The sequence below is a fragment of the Balaenoptera ricei genome, chromosome 16 (genome assembly GCF_028023285.1).
Source record: "Balaenoptera ricei isolate mBalRic1 chromosome 16, mBalRic1.hap2, whole genome shotgun sequence".
In the NCBI taxonomy this organism is placed as follows: Eukaryota; Metazoa; Chordata; class Mammalia; order Artiodactyla; family Balaenopteridae; genus Balaenoptera; species Balaenoptera ricei.
Window position 1 is genome coordinate 9,816,209 of NC_082654.1, and position 20,645 is coordinate 9,836,853.

General features: G+C 43.6%; 1 protein-coding gene across 1 annotated transcript; it reads left to right on the plus strand.

Moving 5' to 3' along the window:
- Window positions 1-5,756: 5,756 nt before the first annotated feature.
- Window positions 5,757-19,837, plus strand: NSMCE4A (NSE4 homolog A, SMC5-SMC6 complex component). Its single transcript, XM_059899941.1, has 11 exons — window positions 5,757-6,092; window positions 6,852-6,929; window positions 9,734-9,864; window positions 12,083-12,234; window positions 14,198-14,297; window positions 15,048-15,138; window positions 15,989-16,083; window positions 17,218-17,266; window positions 18,013-18,107; window positions 18,198-18,284; window positions 19,672-19,837. Exons 1-10 carry the CDS (start codon window positions 5,801-5,803, stop codon window positions 18,270-18,272), a joined length of 1,158 nt encoding a protein of 385 aa, XP_059755924.1. The 5' UTR covers window positions 5,757-5,800; the 3' UTR covers window positions 18,273-18,284; window positions 19,672-19,837.
- The last annotated feature ends 808 nt before the right edge of the window (window positions 19,838-20,645 follow it).

Here is a 20,645-nt window from a genome sequence, read left to right on the forward strand (position 1 = left end):
AAACTCAGATTTTCGTATTCATGGGGGTCCGGGAACCAATCCCCCCTCGGATGCTGAGGGATGACCGTATACACCTTTCTCTGGGTTCATGCATGCATGTTGCATATCTGAGTACAAGCAGCCCCTCTGCTCTCTAGCCAAATTGCATCAATGTGGGTGCTTCCTTTGCTGTCTGTGCCCAGGTGGGAATTGCTAAGGAGCTGTGCATACCCTTCCCTCTTGCATTGTCTTGTGTCTCGGGCACCCTGACCCAGAGGTCTTGACAATAAAGGCAGGCGTGTCCCAATCCTGGGCTCAGTTTCCTCTCAAAAGCTTTTGGATCAGTGTCTAGACTCAGGGGAGATGCTAGGGAAAAAAAGAAGTCTCTAGATCTGAAAAGTTCTATTCCCCCAGAACTTTGCATGCCTGTTTCCCTCTCATTATTTAGTTCTTAACTGAAATGTCAGCTTTTCAGAGGGGCCTTCCCAGACCCCAGCTAGAGTAATCCCCTAGACCCCTCACTGCCTAATCACTCTTGGCCAAAACACACTTTTTAATTTCCTCATGATACACCATCTGAAATTATTTATTTATTCCTTGTTTATTGTCTCTCTCCCTGATAAGCTTGCCCGCTGGTGTCTGCCCCGGACAGCAGGGATCTTGTCTACCTTGCTTATGCTGCAGAGCCTGACATTTAATGGGCACATGACGGCTTCGAGCTGAACTGCCACCGTCCAGCCCTATGCCTCTGCCACCTCCGAGCTCCCCTGCAGCCGCATGCACAGTTTTCCACCCCGAGTTCCTGGCATTTTCCCTTTTCACAAGTTTTAGCTCTCTTTTATGTTCCTGCAGAAATTTCCTTTATTTTTTGTGAGCCTAGCAGGGCCATACAAATTGTAGTGTATACAGGATCAGGTTGTTTTGTAGCAGGAGACTCTTCAGAGTGTCTAATCTGACACATCTGTGATCATTTTTTCACCTTTGCACAAAGCAGTTCCCAAATACCGAGCATCAGGCTTTGGGCTCTGATGCCCCAGCTGCCTTCCTGCCTTCATCCTATCCTGACTCCCATCCTGTGCTTCTTTCCATCTCAGCTGAATGACCTTGACTGCCATGTAGGTCAAAATTCTTGCCTGGGTCCTCATCCTTTCCTTCCTAGCACTTGACACAGCAGCAATTATACAGTTATCTCTGTCTTCATTTTCTTGATGTCTGACTTTCTCCAAAAACTGTGAACTCCATGAGTGCAGGACCTTGTCTGTTGTCTCTGCTACTCTATCTGCAGTATCTAGCACGTGGCTCAGCACATAGTGGGCACTCAGTAAACATTCATTAATAAATGAAGCACCCGGAAAAGGGGCAGATTTTCATCTCAGATTCATGTAATTGGTAGCACAGCAGGAGTTATGAAAGAACCAGGGCATTGAAAGTTTTCACTAACTTCCCACTTTGCCTGGAAGCCTGGCAGAGTAGGGGTACAGAGATCTCCTGGAGAGACATACTGAATATCGAACAACAGCACGTGACATGTTTATGATGCCAGCCATGAAAAACACGTTGTTGACGCTCCAACTCAGCCGTGGCTGGACATACACGGCCACCAAGTCCAGAGTTCCTGGCACCAAATCAGATCTCACCTGTAGTTGGCTGTCTTCCCGAGAGGTGATGTTGCCAGAACTATTATAAACTTTGTTTCCTACCTGAGAATGTACATGTTTTCCCACTTGATTTGCAAAAAAAGCTGGTAACCAGCTACAGCCTGGAGGAGAGTCCATGCCACTAGGGAACCCATCGTCTTAGTTCCTGCCCCACCTTTGACTCTTCTCCTGCGTTGCCCCTCTCTGCCTGGTGTTCATCAAGTCCTGGTTACCAGATAGCGCCCCCTTTTGTTTACACCTCATCTTGCAGTTCCTCATTGTCATGCCATGGTCTTCGGGAGGGTGATCCAGAGGCTTCATCTCCAGGAAGAGAGGATGGCGTCCACACAGCTCTTCTCACCACACAGTTCTCCACTTCATCATCTTGAAATACTCTTTGTTCCTGATCATGTGCGACCACCTGTGCTAGTCAGGCTTTCCTATTTCAGGCACAGTTCCTACTTTCTGAATCCACCTGGTAGCACATGTTAGGAGTCTCTATTTTTTTGGTACTAGAATCTAAACCAAATTGGCTTCAGCAGGAAAGAAATGCATCATTTGGATGGTTTTGTCTACACATAACAGAACACCCGGTGAAAAGTGGTGTAAGCAGCGAGGACATTTATGACTTCCCGGAACAAGACGTCCAGAGGAAGGGCAGTTGCAGCACTGGTTCGGCAGCTTGGTTATGTCAACAAGGACTTGGACTCTTGCTGCCTTGTGATGTTAATTTGTCCTCACATGGTCACAAGATGGCTGCCACATTTTGAGAAACACATGTGGACATGATACTTTTGGCTAAATAGGAACATTTCCTCTTGGCGTTTATTTTTACTGTGGAGAAGACATTTTTGAGAAGACCTTCCATAGGCTTCTCCTTAGTCCCATTGGTCAAGATTGGGCCACATTCCATCACAGGTACCAGGGAAGTTTGGAGGAAAGGTGAATATCTGACTTTTTTTTTTTTTTTTTTTGGCGTCTATGGTGGAAAATGGGCTCCGACAGTAAAGAAGAAGAGATGGGGAAACAGAAATAGAAAATGTTTCCCAGTCTCGCTTACAGTTAGGTCAGGCCACATGACCAGACCTGACCAATAGACTGTGAGCAACAGTGACATGTGCCATTTCTGGTTGAGGCAATTAAGCCAATGCTTACTTCAAGACTTCTAGTTTCACAAGAAAAATTATACCTATTTGGTTAAGGCACTATAGTGGGGTTTCTATTATTTTTAGTTGAATAGACTCTGATACACCCTTTACCCACCAACCTGGTTATTGTCATTTGTCCTCACCCCTACCTCATATCCATCCGATCTTCCTTGGCCATGTTCTGCCCAGAGACTGATCTACGGACCACATCACACAGGTTCTCTTGCCCTGTGGCTTCATGTTGGCATCAGCCAATGGGAGGTAAGCACAGGGGAGATGTTGAGAGAGAGAGACCAGGGTATTTCAGCTCCCACTTCCTCTTTTCTTAGCACTTTCTCTTTTCCTGGCATAGCTGCATCCCTCTAGGACCAGAGCTCCTGTCTGATGGACACTTCTTCGTGTCTTTAGCCCTCATGGGGCTCTGGTAACACTGCTTCTTCCTCTGACCTGTTAGGCCCAGAAGTGGTAATGACTTCCCGGTGTTACTCATCCTGGGTACCTGTATAAGTTTCCTAGGGCTACTATAACAAATTACCACAAACCTGGTCTCCAATTTGCCTATTTTTTCCTTGCTTGCTTGAGCTTTTGTTGTCATATCTAAGATACCATCACCTAATCCAAGGTCACAAAGGTTTACACCTATTTTGCCTCTAAGAGTTTCATAGTATTAGCTCTTACATTTAGGTCCGATCCAATTTGAGTTAATTTGTGTATATAGTGCAAGGGGGAATCCAACTTCATTCTTTTGCATATGGGTATCCAACTGTCCCACCACTCGTTGCAAAGACTATTCTTTCCTCTTTGAGTTGTCTTGGCACCTTTTTAGAAAATCAGTTGACCATAGATGTATGGATTTATTTCTGACTTTTAATTCTATTCCATTGATCTTTATGTCCGTCCTTATGACAGTATCACAGTCTTAATTACTATAGCTCTGTAATAAGTTTTGGAATTAAGTGTGAGTCCTTCCAACTTTGTCTTCCTTTTTCAAGGTTATTTTGGTTATTCTGGGTCCCTTGCATTTCCACATGAATTTTAGGATCAGTTTCATATCTGTCTCCTGGTGAGACCCTGGAAGGCAAAGACAAGTCTCTCAGCCGTCTTTGTGACCTGCTTGGTTTGCTGAGTATCTGGCCTATTAATACACATCAAAAGTTTGTTGAATTCAATGAAATGTTTCAGGGATTTTTGTCTGGAGTGTGGAACAAATTTCCACCTGGAAGAATGCAAAGTGTTTCAGTTCCAACACACTGAGCTGCAAGTAGCAACTACAAAACAATTAACGGTGGCCTAAACCACAGGATATTTGTGGCTTACTTAACAAGGAGTCTGGAGGTAGGCAGACTCCAAGTCACTCAGCAATTCAGCCATGTCCATCCTTCCTCTCCAGTGTCCTCAGTATTCTGGTCTTTTCTCATGCTTGTCATGTCATCAGTAGTAGACGGTTGTCATTGTGCAGGCTCCTTTTCCTCATGCCAGCATCACAAAGAAGAGTGAGGATGGGGGTAAAGGCTTTCTTTTCCGGAGGCTTTGTGTGTCATCCAATGGGAAGCTCCCTCTCATGCCACTGTCCAGAACTGGATCGAGTCCTATCCCTAGCCCAGTCACTGGGGAAGGGGGATGAGATTACCATGATTCATTTAGACCAATCATGCTTTATCCAATGAAGCAGGTGCCAGAGCATACCTTTCCTGAAATCCAGGTGAAGCAGGAGTGAGGTGAGATATATGTGTTGGGCAGCAATGAATAGTGCTTACTCAAGCTGACTATACCTGATGCACAAAATGGTATTTTTGTAGACTCGTGTAGTAACTCAGCTTATAATGTTGTTCCTTTGAGAAAATGTGTTCTCAACACCGAAGAGAACGCTTGAGAAACATTGCGATACAATCCAAAATACATGGAATGAAATTCATCCATTTATCTTTAAAACTATAGGAATATAATTTCATCATTCTTAGACCCATTTGAAGGTATTTTAGAATCTTTTAGTTTGAGGACCAATTATGAACACAAACTGTCAAGGTGTAGATATTTAGAAGCGATGGTTAACAGAGTTTACTATGAGAAAACCAAAAAAACTTGTTAATTTTTTGTTTGTTCATTAGTTCTTCTGTTGCCAGCTGTTTATAAACCCCATTTGGTGTCCCCAAGGATGGCTCAAGGAACTAAGTTCACAGATAGTGGCAGAATCGCATCTCTGATCTCCAAGTCCACCACTCATCCTGCTTAACGGCAGGAGCCTCGATCAACAAACATGGGCTGCGTGCCCATGACCTGGAAATGTCCCAGGTGTTTCTGTCTGGCGCTTGGAATGAATTTCCACCTGGAAGAATGCTAAGTATTTTTTTTTTTTTAAACTTTTGGGTTTATTTATTTATGGCTGTGTTGGGTCTTCGTTTCTGTGCGAGGGCTTTCTCTAGTTGCGGCAAGTGGGGGCCACTCTTTATCGCGGTGCGCGGGCCTCTCACTATCGCGGCCTCTCTTGTTGCGGAGCACAGGCTCCAGACGCGCAGGCTCAGTAGCTGTGGCTCACGGGCCTAGTTGCTTTACGGCATGTGGGAATCTTCCCAGACCAGGGCTCGAACCCGTGTCCCCTGCATTGGCAGGCAGAATCTCAACCACTGTGCCACCAGGGAAGCCCGAATGCTAAGTATTTGTTTCAAGGCTGTGGCTGTGTCCCGGAGAGCCAAGGAGACCCTGGGAAGATGAAAGTTTGTTGGGGCCGGCACGGGGGACCAGACAACCAAGATCCTAAACACCTTCCAGTGTGGAGTAAGTGGGATCTCAGTATATCAAACATGAAGGGCGCGAAAGGTCAGGGGCCTGCGCTGCGCCCGGTGCCGGCCCGGCGGCGCTCTAACCACTGCACCCCCGATCTCGGCCCCGCCGTCGGCCTCCCGCCACAGGCGTCGCTGTGCTCTCGCGCCGGCCCGGGAGCCGCGTTCCGCAGGGAGCAAGCGCTCGAGCAGAGCAAGGGTTTCAGTTTCTGGCGCGAACTTCCGCCGTTGCGAAGTTGCAGGGCGGCTTGGCGCGATGTCTGGGGACGGCAGCGGCCGCCGGTCCGAGGGCCGGGGCCGGGGCCGCGACCCGCACCGGGATCGCACCCGGTCCCGCTCCCGCTCTCGGTCCCCGCTGTCGCCCATGTCCCGCCGTGGCGCCGCGCCCGAGCGCAGGGAGGCCCCGGAGCGCCCGAGCTTGGAGGACACGGAGCCGTCGGATTCCGGGGACGAGATGATGGACCCGGCGAGCTTGGAGGCGGAGACCGACCATGGCCTGTGCCGCCAGATTCGCCATCAGTACCGGGCGCTCATCAACTCGGTCCAACGTAAGGCGGGGCGGCGCGGGCGCGGGCGCGGGCTCGGGTAGGGCGCGGGCGCGGGCGCGGGGCGGCGGCCGGGCGCAGGCCCTGCGCGGCCCGGCTGGTCAACTGCGCCCGGGGCCAGCCCCGCGCCGCCCGGCCGCGCCTCGATTGGCTTGCGAGGCGCTCGCATATCCGTCGTGCGGATAGCGCTGCACGACCTTGGCCGGGGCGCGCAGGTCCCCGAGGAGCAGGACGGCACCGCCGGAGGCCAGGCGCTGTCGGGCGCTCGTCCGAGCCCAGACGGTCGGGAAGGGGGAGAGACGGCACGCGGAGCCCGGGCTCCTTCTCTTGCATCCAGCGGTTCCCAGCGAGTGGTCGCCCGCCTGCGGCAGCGTCGCCCGTGAACTGTCAGAAATGCAAATTCCCGGACCGCACTCCGGACCTATCCAGTCTGAAACTCTAGGTGGCCCAGGGGATCCTGTGGCTTGCAGAGTTTGAGAACCACTGTTAGGAGCGCTCCTCAGAGGCTGCAGAAGGAGTGGAGCCTTTGGGTGACGTTTAGGGGGAGCCAAGTGGGTCCCCTTTTAAAGTTCATTCTGCGAAAGGGGTACAGTCATCTTTCTCTTGCCTGGCAGTTTTGGTTAAAGAAATAAAGCTGTTGGAAGTAATTCCCCCGGGGAGCAGGGGGCGGGGCTTGGCTGTGCTGCTGCAGCTGGTCACTTTGTCAGCCATTTGTTAGCGAATGATGAGCACGCTTCCCAAAGCTTGTATTTTTTTAAATAGAAAACCGGGAGGATATATTGAATGCCAGCGACAAGTTAACAGAGGTCCTTGAAGAGGCCAACACCCTGTTTAATGGAGGTAATTCATTATTTTATGTATGGAAGCTTTGTGTTATCGTATGTTTTAGGATAATTTTCATTAGTTTTACATAAGAATCGAATTATTGACATCAGACAACTTCCACGTTTATAATAGTGCTTTACTAGTTTTGGAACCTTTTTCACTGTAGCGCTACTACTACTTTTATTGTGCACTTACCATTCCCTAAGCATATGGTAAGGGCTTTACATGAAATCTGGGGAGGTGGGGGGCAGCAGCCTGTCTAACAAGCCCCCCAGGTGGTTCTGTTGCTTGTTCAAATTTGAGAACTTCTGTGTATTATCTTTCTACTGTATTGACTGCTGTATCCCCAGAATGCATTGGTTGAATAGATGAATTAAAAAGAAAGAACTGAGCTGGACTTGGACGTCCTGTTTCTTTCCCTGTCCTCCTCCCGACCTCCCCTCCCTCAGCTCCTTGCTCTCGGTCCACCTATAACCCAGTGGGGGTAGCCATGTCTACAGGTGGCCCTGTTGGTCTCTAATGGAGCGAGGGGTGTGAGAAAGAGAGAGAGAAGTCTCAGCACTGAACTCTAGACCTTTGTTGCAGTGGGAGGCGGCGCTAAAAAAATAATCTTGGTTTGAATTAACAGCAGCAGCAGTGTTAGTGGTAAGAGCAGTCTGTCTGTCTGGAGACAGAGGACAGGTCAGGGAGGCCCCTGATGTGGGCACTGGGTCACAGAGCCCTAGGATGAGTCCCCAGACCACTTTTCCCTCCTAAATCCATTGGGAGCAGAAAGGGAGGGTGCAGGCAGATGCGGGTAAAGAAGTCAGCAGAGCTGGCCGCTGCCCGGACGCCACAATTCCTCATGTTCTTTGAAGACCAGAATGTTTATTTCTGGTCATTCGCTAGTGTGGCTGATGTTTAAACGTCACCCCCTTTCACATTCTCTATCTGTACGCTTTCAGATCTGTGTCTCTCTTGCTGTGACTGCAGCCTCCTTACCATCCCCCATCTTGGTCCACCAGTTCACCTAATTTCCTCAAACCTTCCCGAAGCCAGCCTTTCCTTTTCACCCTGTGAAATCCCTCCTCCACCCTCTAGGCTTTTCTTCTCTCTCAAGCCTGGACCCCCAGGCTGGCTCCTCAAGGTTACTCTTGACCCCTTCGCCCCCTTATTGTTATTATTCACCCAGCTTAAGAGTTGTGGATCAACAGATCGTTTCCCCCTCAGCCATTTCCACTGTGCTGGCTGGGTCACCTGCTTAAGACAAAATTATTTACAACTGACCTAGGAGGTTGTCAGCCAACACAGAATTCTATATCCTCCATAGACGTGGATTTGATGTTCTCAGTTTTAACTCTTTAGAGGCTTGGATCCAAGCCTCTCCAAGAGAGATCTACACTTTCCTCACAGTGTGCGCTGTGACAGTGATGTGCTGCAGGGTCTAGAACAGCCCAGGAACCAGCCCCTCTAGCTTCTGCCTCTGCCTCGTTCTCTCACTGATTGTCACTTTCACAGTAATTCTCCTAAAATAAAACTGAGGAGAGGGACTTGCCTGGTGGCGCAGTGGTTAAGAATCTGCCTGCCAATGCAGGCGACACGGGTTCGAGCCCTGGTCCGGGAAGATCCCACATGCCGTGGACCAACTAAGCCCGTGCGCCACAACTACTGAGCCCCTGTTCCACAACTACGGAAGCCCGCACACCTAGAGCCCACGCTCCGCAACAAGAGAAGCCACTGCAATGAGAAGCCCGTGCACCGCAACGAAGAGTAGCCCCCGCTCGCCGCAACTAGAGAAAGCCCACGCTCAGCAACGAAGACCCAACGCAGCCAATAAATAAATAAATAAATATTTTTAAAAATTGTGATAATGTTTAAAAAAAAAAAACACTGAAGAAAATGATGTATAAATACAAAACCTGGAGTAAGTTCACCAGCCTGAGGAATGTTCGGGAAATAGTAATTCAAACGAAATGGCCTTGGGGAGTGAGCCAAGCAAAGGTATCTGTGTATTTGAACTTTGCTGTATTTGTCTCTTCTTGGCTGTCTTTTCAATTTGCCTTTGCCGGTGTTCCTGGAGTGCTTTTACACACTGCCTGTTCCCTTCGGAGTCTGACTAAACCCATTCCTCTCAGCCCTGCTGTTTCCCCCAATGGACCCTTCCTTCACCTCCCCAAACTTCCTCCTCGGTTTCCCTGCCCCATTCCCTTCTTGTGTCCTACTTAAATCTTTTTCTGCCTATAGCTTATCTTAAATCCCATGCCCTCTGTCAAACCTCCTGGGATCATCCATCCTCAGCGGTCACGGCGCTGCTGCCTGTGGACTGTTCATTTGGTGGTGCTCGTGCAGAGGCAGAGGCTGCATCTCCCGCTGCCGGCCCCGCACCTAATTTCAGCTGAGGCTCCTTGACCACTTACCTGTTGCTGGTTGGCAAACCACCACGCCCAGCACAGTGCCTTACACGTAGCAGGCATTCAGTTTGACTTACATCATCAGCGCGGTGTTCACAGTGGCTGGGATGGGTTGCTGGAGTCAAAGGGAAAAGCCGGTGTTGGAGATGGTGGAGGTTTTGCTAAGCTGGGGCTGTTACGAGATTGCGGTTCAGTTCCCGGGAGTAGGAAAAGTGCAGAGGGAGTTGGCTTTTAGGAAGACTGGTTAGCCTTGATTTCAGATTTTGGTGAGCTGGGCAGGGGAACCAGTTTTTAGACGGAGATGGATGATGTCTGAGATTTTTTTGGTCCCGTGGGAAATGCGGAGTAAGTGTTATTGGAAGTTTTGGGAAAATACGTGTGGATAATGTGTATGTTGTAATGTGTGTGTTTTCCTTCTTTTTTGAATAGTGTCCCGAGCAAGAGAAGCAGTCCTAGACGCCCACTTTCTTGTTTTGGCTTCAGATTTGGGCAAAGAGAAGGCAAAGCAGCTGCGTTCTGATCTGAACTCGTTTGATATGTTAAGATATGTTGAAACTCTAGTAAGTTCAAAGCTACAGAATCTTAATAAAAAATGCTTCATCTGTCACATATTGTATAATTATCTACTTTGCTTATATCCATATGCAAATGGTTTTCACTTCATTTTTCCTTTTTTGGGCCTCAGATTCCTCCAGAGATCTTACCAAATTAAACAGATGACAGTCGAGCTATGTGGTGGAATCTAGGTTGGCAGTTTAGAGCAGTTTGAAAATCTCCTAGCCTTCTAAGACTCTGGGTGCTATGTTTATTTGAAATGGCCATTTTTTTCCTCACTCAGCTGTCAGTTCATAAGTGTTCCAGCTTATTCTCAGTGACCCAGGACCTTTGTCCCAGGCTGGGCAAAAGCCCACACTGCAGGTGGCAGAGTTCAGCTGGAGATGACAGGTCTGGTGGGGGGGGCATGTTTTGATTTGTCTTTGAGAATATTTCAGAACCATCCGAATATGATTGGGGTTCTGCTTTTGGGGTTTTTTGTTGTTGTTGTTGTTTTGTTCACCTGTCTTTGCCTCTTAATACGTTTGAATGGTTGTTACCTGAAATTTGGAAACTTTTCCTTGATGGATTTACCAAAAAAAGCACAAGGAGACTAACTTTGTACCTTACTCTGTTGTCTTTTTTTCCTTGGTTCTACTTCGAGCCAACCTGTGTCCTAGCATTTGTGCTAGGACATTGATTTTCTGACCAAATGTTTGTTAAAAGGTTATTAAAATGATTTAGTACCATGAGACCTGACCGGATAAATTATTTTGTAAAGGTATGAGGCAGACAAGGTTTTCGTTGTTTCTAAAACCTTAGATTTTTTTAAAATTTAAATTTACCCTACTTAAAATTGAAACCTTAAACTTTTCTTTTTTAACAACTTTTAAATTTTGACGTATCATGCATTTCGGAAAATGCACACTAATGTAGAGCTCAATAAATAAAGTTAACTATGTATTGGGCAATCTTTTTAAAAATTACTTTTATTTATCAGGGTGAGCTTTGTACTTTAAATAACAGATCAGAATAAATTCCAGAAGTCTTAAAGCAGTCCATATAAAACCTGAAATTAATAGCTGTCTAGTCTCTGGGACGGGAAGATCTTTTCAAGTATGACACTAAATAAAAAGACTATAAAGAAAAGATTGGTAGATTTGACCAGACAAAAATTGAAATGTGTTCCTCCAAGCGTGCGGTGGTGGGGCAGGGTGGCAGGAGAACGGAGTGGGGCTGACCACGCCTCTCTGATCGGGTTCTGACAGCCTCTCTTTTCTTCAAAGTTTAACTGCCTTTAAATGGTGAAGCTCTCTGAGGGTTTTTGATTATTGTTTATGTATGATACTACCATTTTAATTTGATAACCTCTAGGCATTTCATAATTTTATAGTGTAATAAAAGTGTACTTTCATAAAAGCAAATTTAATATAATACACTTTCTGTAAGATAGCTTCAGGTAGCAGAATTATTAGACTTCCGCCAATTCTTCCCAGGAAGGAAGATGAACGATTCTCTCCCTGACGCTAGGCCCCTGCTCTCTGGAAATGCTGAGATACAAGCTGAATAGAGGTCTCCAGGAGGTTGGCTGAAAAATGAAAATTGAAAGCCAGCTAAACGTCCCTGTTCTGTCTCAGAACTTTTGCTTTGGGATGTCATGTCATTTTTATGCTAATTCAGCTTTGCTAATACTTTAAAAGTGAACTACGGGTGATCAGAAATTCCCGGTGGGCTTAGTTCTGGTCCGTCCACCCCTCAGCCTACAGGGGGCTAGAGCAGGGTTTCTCAGGCTGGGCACTAAGGACATTTTGGGCTGGCTGAGTCTTTGTTGTGGGGGCCTGTTGTAGGATACTGAGAGCATCCTGGCTTCTGCCCACCAGCTGCCAGTAACGCTGCCCTCTCCGCCTCCCCCCAACCCAGTTGTGACAGCCAAAATTGTCTCCAGACATGAAGCCAAAAGACCCCTGCGGGGGCACGGGGGGTGCAGAATCGCTCTGGTGAGAACCATTGGTCTGGATCATCTCGCTTTCTTACCAAAATGTTCTGAGTACTTTGAGGAGTATTTTCTTCCACGAAGAAGGTACCTTTGAAAATAGGAATTTATAATAAGAAATTTAGCCAACATGTTAGGACAGCAAAAACAGACTTTGCCTCTGGCCTGTTGTTTAGTGATAGAGATGATTGGGTACGGTGAATGATTGCTTGTGGCTTAACTGGGGTTTTTGTTTCCCTTCATTTTTGTAGCTGACACATATGGGTGTAAATCCGCTAGAAGCTGAAGAAATCATCCGTGATGAAGATAGTTCTGATTTTGAATTCATAGTCTATGACTCCTGGAAAATATCAGGCAAAACAGCAGAAAACACCTTTAATAAAACCCATACATTCCACTTTCTGTAAGATTATTTTAAAAATCTGACAGACCAGCCATTTGTAAACCTTAAATTGTTTTTTATTGTAGGGGCAAAAATTATTTGGTATTGTGGAGGTGACGATCATGATGATGTTGTTTGGAGACTTTCTAAACTTTGATGGAAAAGCCCATAAAATCTTGATGTGGATGGACCCTCATCCTGCTTAATTTAAGCAGGAAAGGCCGTGGGCTGGCACCTCCTTACCAGGGCACCCTGCTGGCTCCTTTGCTTTCTTTCTTTTCTTTTCTTTTTTATATTTATTTATGTATTTACTTATTTGGCTGCGCCGGGTCTTAGTTGCTCCTTTGCTTTCTGGTGTGGCAGACTTTGGGTCTGTGGCATAATGTCTGGCTTTGTTTTATCATCTTTAAAATCCTTATCAGGTAGGAGGATGATACCTCCTATGAAAGATGTCTTAAAATTCTACCAGTATATGTAAAGTGCCATTTATTATATATAATTCTCTGTTAGATGATCTCTGACTTATATTTGAAGACTGCTTGAGTCACTATCACATAAACTGCCTAGTTCATTTTTTGGATACAGCTCTAATTTTGAAAAGCTTTTCTTTATACTCAGATGGAATTGGCTTCTGTCTTAATTTCCCAGCTCAGTCCTATGGAGAAGCTAAGAACAGCTCTTACTGGTTCTTCTGTGAGACAGCCTTTAAATACATAGTAGATAACTTCTCTAGGGTAAGCACCCAAGTGGTTTCTTCCTTAAGTGGATAGCTCTGGGGCATTTGTCTATTCTGATTACCCTTCTAAACCTTCTGAGATTGGTAGTGTCTGTTAGAAGGCTTTGGAGATGCAGATGTGGTCCGTCTGTGGCGTGGGGCCCGGCATCTGTTTTTAACGAGACTTCCCTTAACTCGAGTGCCCAGAACCGCTGTATATTACAGCGAAAAGGTCAAGCTTCCCTACTATAGGAAAAGTCCAAGTCTTTTTTGTTGCTGAGTTCTAGGCTCTGTCATAGATCCTAGGATCTAAAGATAGCCTTTTGTTGTGTGACTCAAACTTTATCTCATGATGTAGCTCAACTTGCAGCCGCAATGATTTATGTACAGCTTTGCAGCCTTGCACTTGCTGTTTGTTCCCTTGGCCTGCAGTGTCCTTCCCCATTTTTTTTCATCTGGTAAGGTTTACTTCTCCCACAGGCACCAGCTTGGACGCCTCCGGTGACTTCTCTAGACAGAGGTATCAGTGTAGGATCAGTTTTCCCAACCAGACCACTCCCATGTCTGGGTAGATCTCTCTGTCCAAATGCTCTCATAGCACTTGACTAATACTCCACTACCGCACCACAGGATCTACCATATTATGTGGAAATGGATCTTTGTGCGTGAATATTTATCTGTCCATCTCTACTATATACTTTGATTTCCTCAAGTGTAGGGACCACGTGAGTCTAAATCCTCTGGGCCTTGGTTTCTGCATGGTACCTCTGTAGGGCTTTTTTGGAAGGTGGAGGGAATCCAAAAGGGAAAGGAATCCCTTGGTCTCTGCCTGACCTGTTATCTCCTAAGACAGGTGTGTTCTGGATTCCCAGGCTGTGGGCCTCTGCCCTGGCACCCCCAGACCAAAAGGCTTTTAACCCCAGTGGAGCTGTTCGTTCCCTTTCCCTGATCTCTGAAGTTGGCTTTGTGAAACAGACAACAGGCTAGCTGGGAGGACCACAGGCATATTCACCGGCTTACTGTTCAGAGTAAAATACGAAGGTGTTGAGGAGGTATCTGTGATTGAGGTGAGCTCCTAAGAATTCTTTTAGACACACAGAGGGAGCAGAAAGGGTGTTACAAACCTGACACAAGAGTCTTGGTCTGATGTCACTCATACATCACTGATGCCTGGTTGTGAATTTGACTATGCCATGGGAACTGCCTTCAGTTAGTGAAATTAGTTTGTTTTAAAAACAAACAAAGATATGAGAGCATATTTTTCATTAGGTTGGGTTCAATACAAGGAGAGTGCCCTGTGCCAAAGCCACGAACTGATCGTTCAAGAAAAGTTCGTACGATAGAAGAGCAGCAGGCAATGCCTGACGAGGTTTGTGTTTTCACATGTTGCTTTTTAACACACCTAATTGCAAATAGCCATTAATATGATATACATGTAATTTGGCCATCTTTTCTAAGCTTCAGCGTCAGGAGTCAGGTTCTGTCACTTAAAAGTAATCATTTAATGTTTGAATCATTTTTGACATGTTTAAGCCTTTAAACATTTTGTCGGATTGACCACTTGTCTTAGTTTTAACTCATTTCTGTAGTTTGGATTAGTTCTCCCAAACCAGGGTTTCTTAGCCTCAGCGCTGTCGACATTTGGGCTGGATAATTCTGTGTGGTGAGAGGCTGTCCTGTGCATTACAGGATGTTCAGCAGCATCCTTGGCCTCTTTCCACCAGATGTTAATAACACCCTCTCACTCCCCCTGCCCCACCCCAAGTATGACAACCAAATGTTAGCAAACGGCCCATCAGTGGGGTGGGGGAGGGGAGGTGCACAGTCACTCCCGGTTGAGAGCCACTGTTCTAAAGTGTCCCCTTTTGTATTTTGCTATTTTATGTTCAACCTGAGAACAGTTGATGTGGTAATGCTACTCTTCTATTAGAAAATTAATATGAAAATGTTACTAAAAGCAGAAAAATCTTTTTTAACTATTAATTGTAAGATGGGGATAAAAACTGCTAGCAATCCCAGATAAAAGGTATTTAGAGGAGTCTGGCCACGTAAGAGAGCAGAAAAGGTTAACAGGCAGACAAATAGGTCAGTCTGCTTGATAACGACTTTATATTTTCAGTTAAAAAGAATGGAAGAATCTCATCAAGAAGCAACAGAAAAAGAAGTAGAAAGAATCTTGGGATTGTTGCAGACATATTTTCAAAAAGATCGTAAGTATGATACCAAGCTCAAAAGGGAGCAACTTGTATTTATCAGTTAGGCCTGTGTCACTTTGAGTGAGAAGTTATTTTTATTCAAAAGGCATATATGTAATGTTTGAATCATTTTGATTCTTTCTTGACATACGCCTTTAATGAGGCTTCTCCTCTCTAGAAATTCCATGAGAACATTGGTGTAGTAAATTCTCATTTTTATTTTTAGAAGATGGGATATTTTTTCTGTTACAAAAGAATACATGCCATAGAAGTGAGAAAAGTAAAAAGTCAAGTACCTATTCTACCTGTGCTCACTCCCTAGAGGTTGCCACTTATAAAATGTGATGTATATATTTTCAGATTTTCTTATGTTTATGTCATAATAAATATGCAACTAAGTAGGGATTTTTCTTGTCGGTTTTTTGCTTTTTTCAAAGCTAATCATAATGTACACATTATTCTGCAATATGACTTCTCCATATGGACATTTTCCCATATCAATACATAAGATCCCGCTTATTCTTTTCAGTGATTCCCACTGGGTGGCTGTATCATAAATACATTTAAAAAAATCCTCTATTAGCGGGCAAGTTCTTTATAACATTTTACTCTTGTGTAAACTGCTGGAGTGAAAAATCTTGGCACATAACTTTGTGCACATGTGCTAATATTTCTGTAGGACAGCTTACAGATTTTTAACAGGTACACAAGATTGCCCTCCAGCATGGTTGTATTGATTTCCATCCCACAACAGGATGAATGCCCATTTCCTTTCTCTGGCTAACACTAGAGAGTATTGGTCTTAACTGATAAGCAAAAACAACTTTTCCTGTACTGAAGAATTTTTTTCCTCTTTTGTCTGTAGCTGATACTCCGATGTCCTTCTTTGACTTTGTGGTTGATCCACATTCTTTTGCCCGAACAGTGGAAAACATCTTTCATGTTTCTTTTATTATAAGGGTAAGATTTAAGATTATTTCTCTAGTTGTTTTTATATGCTTTTAAAAGGGTAAATAATAACAGGTATAGATGGGAGCTGGCAAAGGAATTTGTACTAACCAATAAGTATTTTAGACCCATTGTAGCAAAACATTGACAAGTCATAGGCAGAAGAAACTAGCTAAAAACTTATGTGCTTGCTTTTACATTTTAGAAATTTTTTAGAGAAAGAATTGGCAAAATTTGAATATGGAACTTATAGATTAGATAACTATGATATAAATGTTAAATTTCCCGAACTTGGTAGTTGTCATGTTATGTACGAGAATATTCTTGTTTTCAAGAAACATACACTAAAGTCTTAGGGAAAAGGAACAGATTGTCTATCACTCTCATAAAAATTAATATATAGAGAGAGAAAGCAATAATGTAAATATGGCAAAAGTCAAACAGTTGGTGACTCTGGGTAAGGGATATCTGGGAGGTCTTTACAGTAGTCTTGTAACTCTTAAGTTTGAAGTAATTTCAAAATCGATGGTTTAGGATAAAAAAGAAAAACGTCCTCAGAAATGTACTTTGAGAATTTGCTCTAGGCTGTCTTTAGTCTTCTGTCAGGTTGCATTCCTGCACTTGTAAGATGAGTTCGATTTTCATCTTACGCAAAAATCTTGTATTGACCAAAGTATTTTTCCAGAAATGATAACAAAGGCATATTTTGTCAACGGTAAATGGTAGAATTATGCATAATAAAATGTGGATATTCAGGAATTCCCTGGCTGTCCAGTGGTTAGGACTCCACGCTCTCACTGCTGAGGGCCCGGGTTCAGTCCCTGGTGGGATCCCACAAGCCGAGTGGCACAGACAAAAAATAATAATAAAAATAAAAAGTATGAATCAGTCAAAGAGTCAAGATGGTTACAGTTTTATTTAAGAGCTCCTCAGGATGTGGTTGTAAAAGAGCTGATTAGAACCTGAGGGATACCCCGTGTCGAGAAGGATGTTAGAGAAGGCTTGTCCATATAAACTCCTCATTGTTACGGTACACTTTGATTGTCTAAGATTTAGAATTTTCTAATTGAGTAATTTTTTCATCCAACGGTTATAGGTTTTGAATCTAAATTTTAGTCTTCTCCTAAAATCACATTTGTGTTTTAGGATGGGTTTGCAAGAATAAGGCTTGACCAAGACCGACTGCCAATAATAGGTAAATGATTCTATGTTCAGAAAAATTAGTTTTAGAGAAAGTGTACTTGTTACTAGAGTTTGTGAAATGTATTTTATTAAATGTAAACTAGTTTTTATTTTAGGTAACAAACTTTACAATGCTGTGTCTTCTTCAGCTAACTGAAAATGCTGAAAACTTGATCATAGTTTAAAACCTATGGATTCATCTGTGTCATTGATTGAACATCTATTGCTGTGAAGACGAACAAGAAATGATACAATTTCCCTTAAATTTTAATTTAGAAAGTTTGTAATTGCAGTTATTTTTGTAGTTTCCTTCTTTCTATTTTAACCCTGATGCCAGCAGCTCCTCCTCTCCCTGAGAGAATCTTTAATTCTTTGTTGAATGATTCACACTCTCCATTACTCTTTGCCTTCTCAGGTCTCCTGTAGAGAAGGAAGTTCTTTCACTGCACTTATGTCTTTCTTTAAAAGTTCTTAATTTCATGTTGGACCCACTAGGCCTTAGCTCTGTGGTTGGTTCATAGATATGCAGAGTTTTTCAAATGATTGGAATGTGTTATTCTACCACATTTTTTTCTGAATGGAAGCAAACGGGACTACCTGCTATTGTAATAATACAGCACAGTAATGCATGAAATCCTAATAAATATGTAATATTCTAAGTATCTTGTCGATACAGGTTTCATTCCTATTATTCATTGGTTTCTGTTCAGATTACCTCTTCTGACTTGATAACTTTTGAAAACTTTGTCTTTCAAACAGAACCTGTTAATATTAACGAAGAAAGTGGAGGAATTGACCAAAACACTCAAATTAGGAATCAGGGAATTATAGCTTTGAGTTACCGTGACTGGGAGGTAATGCTCTGCATGTTGCCTTGGGCAGTTCGTCTCCAAGAATTCCTTTGCTGTAAACCCAGTGCCCAAATGTTCTTTGTTCTCTGCCAGGAGATTGTGAAGACCTTTGAGATCTCAGAGCCTATGATTACTTCAAGTCAAAACCGGCAGAGGCTAAGTGCTTGACACCAGCTGAAGGTAACATTTCCTATGGGAAGCTGCACATATTTATTAAAGTTTTTTTTCACCTTTTCACATTCTGGTGAAATTTGGATTTTGTTTCCCTCTAGTGCCCCATTTTTAGAACTGTGTGTAACTGTTGAAAAAAGCAGAACAGGACCTAGTGGTTGCAAGTTCCCTTCTTTGGATTGATTACTATGATGTTCTTAAGACTTGCCGTTGAAAGAGACAGAGCAGGGATTGTTCTTGGTTTGGCTTTTTTTACGCCCAAACAAATGGATAAATTAGATAAGTGGAATCCTGAATTCTCCCATCAGTTTTGTTCATTGTCCCATTAGGTTCGCTTACTTTATAGGTACAAAGTAGAAAAGGAGGATTAAGACGGAATTACCTTGGAATGATGTTGGTAATGGGCATTTCTGAAATTTGAGTTATGCTTATGAAGTAATTCTTCATCTTTATGGAGAACACTGCTGGGAGGAAATCTTAGTAATGATCTGGCATTCTGTACTGCACACAGCTGTGGATGGGAATCAGAAGACTGGATTCTGTTGGCTCTGCCCCTTTAAAATGTTGGGGAAGTCAATCTCACTCAGCTTTGTTTTCCTTCTCTAAATCTATCTATAAAATGGGATTCTGAATTAGATAATTGCTAAGACTTTTTTTTCTAGCTCAAATTTTCTATGATTTGGAGAATTAAAATTAGCTTTTTAGTACTTAATGTAAACTTTTTTTTTAAAGGAAAAATAGCTTTATTTTTAAAAGAAATCAAATGTCTACTGAAAGTATACATGAAACAGCATTTCACTTAAGCCCTAAGCTTGATTATATATGCTCTTTATTATATTCCAATGAGATTTTGGAATTCAATTTCAAAGACAATAACATTTATTAGTAGCTATTGAAGAAAGCTACTGACTTTGAGGAAAAAAATTCAGTAACTGTTTACCTACCCTAAGATACTCATCCCCACAATATATTGGGGATTATTTGAGCATGTAAAAATTTAACAAAATATGTATCTTTTCATTGCGTCCATCAATACGTTAAATTCTCTGCTACAGTCCAAGTAAAATGATGGTAACCAGTGTTTTCTGATACTGTCCGTGATGGACAGAGTAAAATCACAGCATAAAGAGGAGCCAAGAATTTATACTGTAAACGTTATCTGGGTCCAAACATCTTGCAACAATTAGTGTAAACTCAACATGTGCTTAAATTAATTGAGCTTCTTTTGTTCCAAGATAATTGAAGGAAAGAGGAGAATCCATGTAAGATATATAATGTGTGTTTACTTGGGCCCTCCTCACCGAGGAGGGGCTGGTTGGTAGATTTCATGTGTGCATCTTAAATGAACTTTTATCATTTATAAACTGTTAACCAGCTATTTTCCCCCTTTTTTTAGGACTCAAGTGGATAGTGAAGTCCAAAAAGGAAAGCAGCATATTGTATTGTACATACTGTATGATTAAACATTTTTAACAGACAGATTGTTTTTAGTAAAGTGTAGCTTTTGATAGTTAATGGGTCGTCTTTGATTAAAGGAGGTTCACTGCCATATTCACAAATAATTGTAGTTATTCTTTGTTTTCTGTTCTTGGGAAGAGTTTCTCCTTTCTCCAGTCCTGTCCCATTAGGAAGTTTTAGTTAGGTTGTTAATGGCCTAAAGATCATTATGGTTCTTTGTGCATCTTTTTAGCTGTAAAGTTAGCTAGTCAAGTCAACAAATATTAGGTGGCATCATTTGAAATTGTTGGGTTTTTTTAAGTAAAATACAGTCAAGTATCAGCAATTGTATATGATTCAGCCTATGATTTACACACAAGAAACTACTCAGTCCTCTTTCAAGCCAAGCCAGACCACTTTGGATCCGTCTTACCAGCAGCCGTCTCTTCGTACTTGAGGCTGCTGATCGCCACAGAGAAAACCCGTGCAGCTGGGTGGGGTGATGCTGCTCCCACGGGTGCCGGGCCTGCAAGTCCGTCCTTGATGTTCTCTGAGTCCTAGTTGCTTCCTTTTCCCATTCCCACACTTCTGTATCCATCCTTTCTCACTCTTTCCCTCTGCTGTCAGAGGTAGAGGTGTCTCTTCTGTGGAGGCTCCGGATCTCTGCATCCTTGGATCTCTGCTGTCAGTCATTCCTTCTCTGTATCTAGCACTTTCCCTTCAACCGCGCTCACCTCTCATCTTAAAAAAATTACTGTGACCCTTCTCAAGGTACTGTCCTATCTCCTTTTAAAATAACAATCACTTGCTGCCTCCTCCTGTCAGTCCTCACACCGTGCTGTGTAGCACCTCCTTTCCCACCATCCTACCAAGCCTCTTTATTGGTGATTTCCTTTCCAAATTGTTAAATCCAATGGATAAATGCTGGGCATT